This window comes from Taudactylus pleione, unplaced genomic scaffold (genome assembly GCF_031769625.1).
Source record: "Taudactylus pleione unplaced genomic scaffold, aTauple2 ptg000037l, whole genome shotgun sequence".
Taxonomy (NCBI): Eukaryota; Metazoa; Chordata; class Amphibia; order Anura; family Myobatrachidae; genus Taudactylus; species Taudactylus pleione.
Window position 1 is genome coordinate 11,410,391 of NW_028284439.1, and position 13,127 is coordinate 11,423,517.

Genomic DNA, 13,127 nt, shown 5'->3' on the forward strand with positions numbered 1-13,127 from the left:
ACTATCATAGTTTGTCACGACACCGTGCCCAGCTTGCACTCAGATACGCCAACCTGACGTTCCCCAGACACTTAAATCTCACTTAAACTCACAGTGATTACGCAATTATAACATGGGCCTCTACAGGCACGTGAATTCATTAGAACACAGAGATAACGCTGATAAAGTTTTAGTATTTATTGAGAAATATCTCCAGGGTTAAATTACAAGAAAAATAGGTAAATAAACAAGATATATATATAGTAATAATAATAAATGAACAGATTGATTACAGATAAGTAAAGGTTAGAAAGTCAGAATCCTAAGGTATCTAACGCTGAAGTCTTAGAGAATCTGTGTGGAGGGAGATCACCATAGACCGACATGGGGAGCACTTCTTCGCTCTCAGCTATCCCTAGAAGTGAACACCAAGCAGTGTTGAATACTGAGTATTATAGTTCCACATGCCCCCTCTCCCTCAGCAGCCCCCACCCTTCCCAGGCTCAAAAATACAGTCCTTTGTTCTCCCAGGTTCTTGTGTAAATGCAAATTAGCACAACTACAAGACCTGACTCTAATATACTTCCCTGGAGCCTTTAGGGTATCTTATGATAGGAAGACTACTAGCATGAGGTGTTACAAATGACCCTTCTCACAGCCAGCGTGACTGCACTGCTCCTTGAGCAGGGCCACCTAGTGTGTGAGCAGACGTTACATTCCTGAAGATTTTCTTCAAAGACTAGGTCTCACGTGGCCATTTGCTCTGATTAGCTAAGGCAATGCAATTTTGACATACTGTATCCATTCATGGCAAGCAGCCATTCCTGAAATATATACTTTAGGGAATTATGATAATACACACACTTTATAGAGAGCACACAAAATACGTACAGTCATGACATGGGCTTTTCATGAATTGCCATAACCCATGGCGATGGTCACACCTCCCTCCTAAAAATGGCGCAGGGAGATGGCGATCATCCATCACATACCTCCCTTTGCACGGCGTCTATCTCATCGCCTTACCAGGAGAGTCCATCTGCATTCCAGTGCTCTGCCCCTTTTTTGAGTTGGATGGTAAATGTGTATTGCTGCAGAGTGAGACTCCATCGCAGCAATTTGCCGTTACTCCCGGAAATCTTGTTCAACCAGCTGAGCGGGTTATGGTCTGTGATTACCGTAAAGTCTCTCCCATAGAGGTATGGCTGCAGCTTTTGCAATACCCACACAATAACTAAGCATCCTTTTTCAATTGTGGCATATGCAACCTCATGGGGGAGCAGTTTCCTACTCAGGTAGATGACTGGGTGTTCATTTCCCTGCCCATCTACTTGACTGAGGAGAGCTCCCAGACCATAGTTAGAGACATCAGTCTGTACAATAAACCTGCGTTTAAAATCCGGGGCCTGCAGCACCGGAGACTGAGCCAGGGCAGACTTCAGGTCTCGGAAGGCCTGCTCACAGTCTGCCGTCCATGCGACCAGATTTGGACGTTTCTTCTGGGTCAGGTCGGTTAGGGGCTTGGCAAGGGCACCGTAAATAAATAAAATAAATAATAAAATAAAATAGATGGAACCAGGTTCATGCTACCATGGATGAGTACCCTCTGGCTTTATGCATGTTACATACCTGGTTTCTATATGCCTTCTTTTGAATATGCACTTTAAATTGGATGCACTGCATACATACTAATGCATTTATATCTGGATAAATATCTTTTTCTATTTTGGATTATCCTGGATGTGCTGGCTCGGTGGGGGAGATGATGGTGTGACAGAGATGGCGCAGGGGGAGATGATGTGGCTGAGAGACGCAGGTGGCAGGAAGTTACGCAGGGGGCACAAGGGGTTGAACCGCTGTTGTAAGATTATGACCTTGTTAATATTCCTACACAAACAGGCATCTTCCAGACCATGATATCCTACATGAATAGGGAATACCGACTGAAGACACAGTCTGCCCAGGGAGGATAAATTTCTTCAGAGGTTCCACGTTGTGAGAAACCACCATATAGGTAAGGTACAAATCTAGTTTAGAGAGTGTGTGTGAGAGTGTGTGTGAGAGTGTGTGTGAGAGTGTGTGTGAGTGTGTGTGTGTGTGTGTGTGTGTGTGTGTGTGTGTGTGTGTGTGTGTGTGTGTGTGTGTGTGTGTGTGTGTGTGTGTGTGTGTGTGTGTGTGTGTGTGTGTGTGTGTGTGTGTGTGTAGGGGGCGCCATTCTTCATCTTACTCCGGAGTCCCTAGTTACGCCTCTGTCCTTTGCTGAAGAGATTTTTCTACATCATCATTTTTATACATGACTCTAATAGACTGCTAATATACTTGGCTTACATCATTTACCTTTGTTTGTCAATTACTGCAGATTAGTATAACAGGGCTCTCCCTTTTGTAGTCTCCAGTTGGGCTTACTAACATAGATACAGCCAGAGAGGTAGTCATTGGTTACTGATGCTGCAGACTGCTTGTGCATGCCTACTTTTTAAATTAAATTCCATATGTTTGACTGGCAGAATGTAGGCACAAACTTCTTAATGCTAATTATGGCCATCAATAAGCAGCTTGATATCTGTCGATAAATTTGTTCAGAGTATTATCTCAAATTAAATTTAATATAACAGATTACTACCATACCAGTAAACTACCAAGATATATATAACAAATAAATCAGTAAGTGTATTTGCTAAGACATCAAAAATTAATCATTTGATCTAGTGTTCAACAGAAGTATTTGGAGTAAGCACTGCTTATCAAGGGCAGAACTCAATTAGCCTCGAAGGACTAATTACCCGCGATGCAGTGCCCAGGGCTATTTACTTACAGCCAGTGGCAGCCACTTAATGCAGATTTCTGTTCACCTTCTCCTGAACTCGAAAAGTAATCTGCGTTAAATAGGGATTTCTGCCCTTATTGAGGCAGCTGTGAACACGTTAAACCATAGCTCCGGGCACTTATTCCAGAATCTATGGTTTAACGCATGTTAGTGGCAGCTTTAACGCACAAGGAAAGGGGCTCTCAAATGAATAGCCTTGGAAGAAAATGTCAGAGGCTATCACCCTTTTCCCCGCGAAGTAAATTTACGAGGATAATTGAAACTGGCCCTAAGATACCAACCCTGCAACATACACACTGCATTGACTAATATAATATGTCATTTGAAAAAATTAATCATCGTTTCTAGATATTACAATGCTTGGATATTTCTTAATTAATAAACATGTTCACTGTGGTTTTAGGATGTAAACGATCAAACACTCGTGTGCAGAGAGCACTGCTAGCAATTAGCTCTTCTCAGTTTGTGGTTCACCCTGCATAGAGATGGTAATATATCTGACTGTGCAAGATATAGTAACTCATTTTATCATCAGCAGCAGGAAACCTGCAAGCTTCACATTTTTTAAATGGCTATGTTTGGTAAGAAAGTCCTAGAAGGCACATTGTTATTTTTAGCACAGTGACCCACTTTATGTATAAGCAATGTCACGGTCTGGTACAATATCCAATAATAGTCAAATCAAAAGGAAAGTAGTGGAAGTGGAAGTGCCAGCCAGCAAATGATCATTTCCACATTTAAGTATTTTCACTATTCAGCAATGGGTTAATGAATATAATACAATTATCTTCTCTGTAATTTCCATATCGTATAGTATTGCACTGTAGAGAGCAAGCCATTATTTTGCTACTCAGCAAAGCAAAAAGCTTCAAACTCCTCCAAAAGTGTTCACTTTATATAATGACGACATCTCAGAATGGCGTTATATGAAGAAAATCCTATTCTTTCATGAGAACTGCACAGACTGATGGAAATTTTCCCATCAGTCTCTGCAGGATTCTGCAGCTCCGCCCCACTAGCCTTCTAACTTCCTTTGTGCCCCGCGACAAGTAAATGTTAAAGCAGCTGTCGAAGTCAAATAATTGGATATGATCGCTGTACAATTATTATCTGACGATATAGTCGTCTATAGTCTGATGACGTGTTACTAGGACGCTACTCTGCGTCGGTGCAATCCAATGCGCACAAATATGAATTTACAACACATACACTGACGCACATAATGCACACACACACACATATATATATATATACGCACACACACAGACGCTCATAGGCGTATTCACATACATACACAGACGCACATTTGCTATTTCAATACACAGACGCACATATGCGAACGCATACATATAAAATGGTTCCCACACATAATAACCAGAGTTATTAAAGGTATTGTTAGCTAATAATTATGGTGTAAGATGTACTTAAGAGATTTAAGGTTCAGAATACAGTGGACATGTCATGTTTGGTATCATACTAAATCCCTGTTTATTTGCAGACATCCGTTTCTATCGGCAAAGTCGTCGCATCATGCGCCCGCTAGTTATGGATGATAGGGAGTTATTGAATAGAATGTCATTACTTGTATTCAGTGTTGTAGTCAGTATTAACCAGTTCTTTGGCGGGAAGCTACACAATGTGACCGTTGGAGGACTGAGTCATACCCCTGATGACACCGTATGAACTGACCAATGACCAGATTGACCAGAAGCAAGAACCAATGAAAACCTGTCAATTTGTCCCTTTGTTAACTCTGAAACCTGTAAGGTATATAGCAAGGGTTCCCAATCACGGTCCTCAAGGCACACTAACAGTCCAGGTTTTAGGGATAGCCATACTTGAGCACAAGTGACTTAATTAGTACCTCAGTTATTTTGATTAGACCATCTGTGCACAATCATGGATATCACTAAAACCAGGACCGTTAGTGTGCCTTGAGGACCGAGGCTGGGAATCACTGGTATATAGGCTGTGTCCTGACCCCAGTGTACAGACATCATCTTTGCGACCGCAGACTTCTGGACTGAATGACTGTATAGTGGGACCACTGCGCAAGCGTATGTATCGGCTGTACCATTTTATTTCTTTTTACTCTAATTGTTAACTCTTACATCATGTTACCCCTTTTATACATAAATAACTTTTTGTGCTTTGGAACCACACGATTGGACTGGAAAGCAATTCTTTCTTAAGCGACTTGCAGCGCTAAATAGCGATTAAACGGTATTAATACAGCAAACAGTGTCTGAACAAATGTCTACATGGGTTTTATATAACTCAATCTGCATTTACCAATATGTGGTTGTGTGTGATATATATAAATATATATATATCTTTACATATATATAAATTATATAATATATACACACACACAAATACACACAATACTGTGCAAAAATTTTAGGCAGGTGTGGAAGAAATGTTCCATAGTGAGAATGCTTTAAAAAAGAAAAAAAAAAAAAAAAAAGGGTGTTAATAGTTTATTTTTATCAATTAACAATAATGTAATGTGAATGAACAGAAGAGAAATCTAAATCAATATTTGGTGTGACCACCTTTTGCCTTCAAAACAGCATCAATTCTACTAGGCACTTGCAAAGAGTCAGGGAGTTTGTAGGATTATAGTCAGGTGTATCATTAACCAATCATACCGAACAGGTGATAATGATCATCATTTTCATATGTAGGTTGAAAACAGTCATTAACTGGAACAGAAACAGCTGTGTAGGAGGCTTAAAACTGGGTGAGGACCAGCCAAACTCTGCTACAAAAGTGAGGTTGAAGAAGACAGTTTCATGCCACAGGTCATACACCATGGCAAGACTGAGACTGAGCACAGCAACAAGACACAAGGGGTAGTTATACTGCATCAGAAAGGTCTCGTCTAGAAAAAGATTTCAAAGCAGACTGGGGTTTAAAGATTGTGCTTCTTCAAAAGAGCTTGAACAGCAAAGAAACGGGCAACGTTGAGCACTGTAGACGCAGTGGTCGGCCAAGGAAACAGTGCATCAGATGAAAGACATCATGCTTACTTATTTAGAAATCACATGTCCAGCAGTGCCATCAGCTCAGAACTGCACGTGACTGACGAGAGAGATAGAGAGAGAGAGATAGAGAGAGAGAGATAGGAGTTTGATCATTTTTATTTTACTTTGTGGGACTTCAATTCAGCGCGTTAACTTTGCACAGGTGAAAAATGAAGGTAGCCTCAGGGTTTATCGCCTGAGGCTATTCAGACAGACTCCCTTTTCAGGGCCGTAACAAGGGTAGTGCGACCAGTGCCATGGCACAGGGCACCACAGGGCAGGGGGCACTGTTTAAGCCTGTCAATTTTCCGGTTTATTATCACTCTCACTTGTAGCTTCCTCTTCTGTTATCCCCAGCATCTCCTGGCTTCCCCATCTCTTCCCTGGCCCTTCTCCATGAGGCCATGGCCCTTTTTTCACCGGAGCCCCGTTTTAACGAGTGTTAAAAAAGGGGCGTTAAGTGCAGTTAATGCATATGATGCAGATGAATGTTGTCATCTGTTGACTGCATACTCATCAGGGATTTCTGTTCGGGTCTTACGAGACCCAAAAGCAAATCCCTGTTATATCGAGCTAATTGAATAGCCCCCGGCGATCAATTAGCACCCATTAACTTAGTCATGCTTTCTGTGACCGCTTAACTTGACTAGGAGTGGAACTTATAAACCTTCCCAGACCAGTTAAGTGACTGATAAGGAATTATTTGGCAAACTACTCTTTAAAGCAGTTATTTATAAAGTTTATGAGTCTAGAATGGTATAAAAGATTTGAAAAACAGTTATACTTTCAAACTTTCAAATGAAACACATAAGCTTAATGTTAGGCTCAACACATTGAAGATCATATGGTGCCAGGACAGCCCAACTTTTCAACTGAACTTCTAAAAACAATGCCAAGTGTTTACGCTTTATAGCGACGCATTCTCAGTGCATATAGGTACATAATGTATTGTATCAAACATTAATTATCTCTATATCGCTCCAGATGCAGCATGTGCATAAGCTTATATAGACAACTGCTGTAAGAGAAAAAAAATCATATGTACATCTTGGCAAGATTTCATCCAAAACACCAAGTTCCTATTTGCCACACCTTAATGCCCCCTCACCAGCAATGGCATGTGTCTACCATCATAAAGAACCTTGGAACTTCCTGGTAACTTGCTGGTTAGTCACAGTAATCATGTGCCTCTTTATAAAAGGTAATGTTAACATTTTAACCATCAATTTTTTATTTTTTTTACTCCATTTAAAAAAAAAAAAAAAAAAAACATTTTTACTAATGCTTCTCTGTAGGATAGGAATCAAGTCTCAATATTAAATGATAATTTGCCTTTAAGGATCTATTGGAAAATGCAAAGTATAATATGCTGAAGATATGACTGCGAACTTTGGTGCTTATGATAATGTACTCTTTGTTTCAATTGTTTCTAGACCACGTCAAAAAATTACTAGAAGCTCTGAGCCTTACACAATTAACAGCATGTCATCAAAAGGCCTTTAGTGAAAGGCAACATCAAACTATGCACATCTATTTACATAATGAACCAACACAAGCTGACTCACTGCTAGCCAGTTTTTGAAACAATATCCTCATTTATCAGCTGTAATGCCCACATATCATTCACTCAGTTATCCAGTGGTTTGTGCATGTCACATATTCTACTATGAATATGAAAATTATTGTACATACAACAGTTTACTTGACCTCAATGAAAAAGTAGTCAATATACTCTGTTCCTAGCATTATTTCTTGTAAACAAATGCAATCATTAGGAGATTTATTGGTTTCTAAAAAGATTTCTTATAAAAAAAATTTTATTATGTCCATATTTTTCTAATCTTCCCAATCATTCCTTCTTCTTGTAACATCTTGAAACTAGAATAGACTTGGTTTACCATAATGTAAAATAAGAAATAGAATGTAGAATTTAAAATTATATGTTCATGTTAGACTTTAAAATCCTGCGATCTGTTTTTGATTTTTCTTTAGTAGAATCATGACTGTATTGCATACGGACATAAAAACGTTATATTGCTGCCCCTTCTTCATATTCTCCAGACCTCATACTTTTATACTGTATCACTGCTGCTAGATGTAAATAAGAGCATTACAGAGAAACGTGAAATCGGAGTATTCATCAACACCACAGAAAACCCCACAAAAAAACGCTTTAGCGTATGGTTCTTTCAGGTATTCTACCAAAAAGTTTCCTAGCTCAGTAGCCAAAAGCTCCAGTGGGGAAAGGGACAAAATCAGGAGAAAGGGTTTGACATCTGTACTAAAAAAAAAAAATATGTGCTGCTGCTGTAATAATAATTTGTAGAGCATTGTTCCACTCATACGGTGTCTGTTGGAATAACTGGAGACACAGGGAACTTAAGATTTTCCAGCAATCTGCTTTTGATCAGAGAAACAAGCAATTGTGCTCATCTCCATGGTGTACCTTTAAACTTTAGGGTCTTCTATATTGCACTCTTGGCCATGGGAGAGTATCAGAAGTAATTTAAGAGTAGTGGGAACCAACCAGGAGGCAGGGACACTCCATCAAGATCTTTAGGTATGGAGCTGGGCCAGCAATGGCCCAGAGCAACATTCTAAGAGCCGAAGAGAAAAAAATAAAAATATATAGCGCAGTATTCTGCTGGAATAAGAATGGAGAAAAAGAGATGTGTATCCAGCAGAAAAAACTGAAAGTGCTCCCAGGTAATTTGCAGGTATTCTCCATATATCTCACTCCTGGTCCACCTACCAGAGGATGAAAGAGACCCATCCATAATCAGAGGGCACTCCAAGTTCTACCAAGATCTTAAGCAAAAGACAGAGGAGCAACTTATTTTATTTATCCCAGGATAAAAAGTTTTTAAAATCACCGGAGTGTAAAAAAAAAAAAACTTCTAAAGAAGGATTCCTTTATCCCTTCACTTCGGAGTCAGAATGTTTCCATAGCCTTAAGGCTCAAGGAGACAATTGGTAATTTCTGCTCGTCTTCACAACTGCAGTATTTCTGCTAAACAATGTGATCAGTGCAAAACAAATAATTGTGAAAAATGCACAAAAGATGTCCAGGTTTTCCATCTCTTTCACAAAAAGAAAAACACCTTTAATTCCAGACCCCTGAAACCATAAAGCCCCTGAGGGTGCAGACAACTTCAGGTCTGGTACAAAGCTAGCAAGGCCTCTTTATTCCGTGGTACTACCTCTTCACCTCCTGCCTCAGAGAGCGCTTCCAGAGTAATCAGGGTATCTATTTACACAAGGGTTTGTATACTTTTAGGTGTCACAACCCGGGGAGGCTTATTACCCCTGCCGTTAGGTCACTTACCGCTCCTGTGGCCAGCGAGCTCGCTCCCGGAGCTCAGTTCGTGCATCCACTATTATTCCGTGAGACGCAGGATTCATGGTTTCCGACCTGCTAGGCCGCAGCACACATCAAGCCAGCCCCGGAGTACTGCTGTCCCGATCACCTGATCGCGATCCAGCAAATCACTAGTTAGCTGGTATCATCGACACTGCTCATCCAATCCTGGCTAACCTTCGGGGTATATATCCCAGTCTCTGGCTCTCAGTCATTGCTAGTACAATGTCTAGTTCAGTCCCTACTGAGTGAAGCTTACTGAGCTCCTGCTGCTTTCGTTTGTATCCTGCTGGTGCAGTTCTGATTGTGTTTACTGCACTAACTCCTATGTCAGTGGTCTCCAACCCATAGCTCGTGAGCTACCGGTAGCTTGCGGAAATAATTTGGGTAGCTCTCCTAGCTGTACTACTGCTGAGTCAACTAGTAGGAAGTGACCTCTGACAAAGCTGTGGGGGAGCGACGGGGAAGCGCATCAGATGATTGCCATAGGGCGACACAATACATGACAGACACCATCTGGACATCACAGGAGTCAACTGCATTTGGGGCGAGTTTCTCCTGCCCAGTTATGCCGAAAAATCACACAGCAGCCCTGCCAATATATTTTGCTCCTCTACTGTACTTACCTCCTTGGAGCCAGTAATTAAAAGTGAAATGTGCAACAATATCACTGTATTAATTAAATGCATTGTTTTTTAGGAAACATTTTTTCATTTTCATTAACTGAGGTTGATTTTTTTTAGTATTTACCCCGATTTTTTCTTTTTTTCAAAAATGTTAGTAGCTCTTCAGGAGGTTTAATTTTTCTCGAGTAGCTCACACTCCAATTAAGGTTGGGAACCACTATCCTAGGTCATTCTAAACCTGTGCAATCCGCATCTCTAGTTGCATAGGTAATATCCAACCTGTTCCTGTTTTGCCGATTCTGGTCTGCACCTGTGCAAGTATACACCTGCTTAGCTCAGTCCCTACTAAGTGAAGCTTAACTGTGCTCCGTTTACAGTCATTGTTATCCTGCTGGTGCAGTTCTGTTTGTTAATGCTGCACTAACTTTCAATGCCATTCTATTCCTGTGTAATCAGCATCTCAAGTTGTACAGGTAATTCCAGCTTGTTCCAGTGTGCTGAATCTGTGATACACCTGTGCAAAGCATTCACCTGTCTTGCTCAGCTATATCAGCCGTTCCTGCTTCCCTGGTTCTGTGCCAGATTATTCTACAGCTACCATCCATTCCGGTGTTCAGTGTGTATCCGGTCCGGTCGGGATCCGGTCTAAAGATCTACAGTAAAAAGGTAGACAATGTCTAGATAGACAACAGATGTAAGACAGTCAATATGTCGACAGGGACAAAAGGTCGACACACTAAAGGTCAACATGTAAAAGGTTGAGTTACAAATGGTCGACATGAAAAAGGTAGACATAAAAATGGTCAACAGGTTTTTTTTTTTTTTTTAGGTTTAGGGTTAGGCACTTACCAGGGGGTTGGGATTAGGCACTTACCCTGACTGTTAGGGTTAGGCACCAGGAGGGAGGGTTAGGTTTAGGTACTTACCGGAGGGTTAGGCACTAGAAGGGACGGTTAGGGTCAGGCACCTACCCCGACAGTTAGGGTTAGGCACTAGAAGGAAGGGTTAGGGTGAGGCACCAAAGGGAGGGTTAGGGTGAAGATTAGGGTTAGAAAGCAAAACAAAAAAACCTGTCGACCATTTTTTTTCTCTACCTTTTTCATGTCGACCTTTTGACAATGTCGAACGTCTTACATGTCGACCTTTTGTCCCTGTCGACATATTGACTGTCTAACATTTGGTGTCTATCTAGACATTGTCTACCTTTTTACTGTAGATCTTTCAATCCACACCCGGTCCAGTCATCGCCGAGTGCTCCCAGACTACAGAGAAAACCTAGGCCAAGCCTGGTAAATACTCCTGCCACTCAACTGTCCTAGACTACAGAACCAAGTAAGAAGAGTGCTTTTATTAATATCAAGTAACAACCCAGTTCAGCCTGGTTAATCTACTGCTACATACATCATACCATCAACACCACCAACATCCCTGGTGGTCTAGTGTGTATGATCCGGCCTCTCTCTGTCGAGACCCAAGTTCGATTCCCGGTCAGGGATGCATCTATTTCACATGTCAAGAGGTCTCCTCATGCCTGCCAGCTTTGCATATACACCTCACACTACTCAAACAGATATCTACCTGACCTTGGTTCCACAAACAAATACAAGCATGACCTTAGGTTAATAAGGTGGCTGGGACTTGCAGTACTCAGAGTGATCAGATAAGATTAATGATACTGTAACAAATCTTCTGCTTTAGGCATCATACACACTTGTAGCATCTACATCAGGGGTGGGGAACCTTTTTTCTGCTGAGGACCATTTTGACATATATATTATTATTTGCGGGTGCGGTGCTGGCCACACCCCATCCGTGTCTGCAGACCTTACAGGTAATGTATTCCACAGGAGGAGGGAAATTGTGATTGCCCCATAAGGGGATGTACTTGGTACATTTGAAACATTTTATTAACACCGGGTCTATGTTCTATTTTCATCTTTAAAAAGTATATTCTGCTATATGTTTGAAGGAATCAGATATGTAAGAGTAAAAGTGCAGCTATCACAATCGGTACTGCGTGTCACCAGAGTACTGTCCTCCTGTTATTATTAACTTCTGTGCAGTAAAAGCAAGAGAAAGTACTTCTGACTGTGACAGGAGCTGTGGTACTTGCCATTTTTAATGCAAAACAAACATCTGGGGTACGAGTCACGTCATTTGGTAGTGTTTTTGACTGCACAACAAACACAAAGTAAAACAATTCAGGGTGAACCAAAGTTTACTGACTACTTTCATAAGTGTTCAGAATAATTATACAATTCCTGGGTAATGATATTGATTTTTCCACTTCAGGGGCCAGAAGCTAATAAACCGTCCTGCATCAATGTTTTCCTCATGGAATAGACTTGTTACATTTCATTTTACAAACTACGGAAAAGCCATGAATATTGATTGCAAACTTTAATAAAATAATTTCTAAGTGGAATTATTTTTAATAGTAGAAAAACACATTTATTACTCTCCGTACAACTGAAGATTTATTACAGACATACCCGTAGGATCTCTCTGCAAATATACGCAATCCACTCCTCCTTCAATGTGTTGCCTTTGGTGTTCTTGATTAAGTCTGTAACGGATCCAGCACCGCAAAATTCCATCACCAGCTGGGGAATAAATGGCAGATTTTAGGAATCCTATTTTTATTAGTAAGAAACACCTGTTTCTGAGCATCTTTTGGTAATGACTGAATAGAAATCAGGTCAATTGACTGCATTCATGTTACACCTTTTTTGCTGGCTACACACATAGCGATATTTTACCCGAACTGGCCGATTCAGACACATTGGAACGACAGATCGTGTAAAATATGGCCAAATCCTGAGTAAATCGTGAGTCCCCAATCTAGGAGGCGATGCACTGTGAAAGTCTGACTGCAGGAGAGATCGTATGAAGATTGGACCCCAAATCGTGTGCAGATCGTGTGCAGAGCTGCCAGGGAGAGTCTCAAGTGAAATCGTAGACATCGGCTGATAGTGTGCACATCGCCATGTGTGTGGCCAGCTTTAGTCATAGCTAAGACATACTTGCCAACACTCCCCGATTGTCAGGGAGACTCCCTGAAATAGTAGCAATCTCCCAGACTCCCTGAAGAGTCTAGTAATCTCCCTGATTGCACCTTACCCCCAGTATGAAGCTGTTATATAAAAAAAACCCAGAGATTTATACATTCAAATATGAGCATTAGTGTAATTTCCCTGCATTGGTTATAAGGCACAATGATCCCTATGGATACATGCATTTTCTGAAAAGTATCAGTGTGTTTTCATCAACATGTAGATCTTACTATCTGCTTTGGGACTTGTGTACATTTG

General features: G+C 40.9%; 1 protein-coding gene across 10 annotated transcripts in view; it reads right to left on the bottom strand.

Moving 5' to 3' along the window:
* The window catches only part of TNIK (TRAF2 and NCK interacting kinase), a 338,050-nt gene that overhangs the window by 144,129 nt on the left and 180,794 nt on the right, over nucleotides 1-13,127 (bottom strand). For all 10 annotated transcript variants that reach the window (XM_088452395.1, XM_088452397.1, XM_088452398.1 and 7 more), the window contains exon 5: nucleotides 12,309-12,419. In XM_088452395.1, the coding sequence (XP_088308521.1) occupies nucleotides 12,309-12,419 (111 nt within the window). The remainder of the gene's footprint in view (nucleotides 1-12,308; nucleotides 12,420-13,127) is intronic.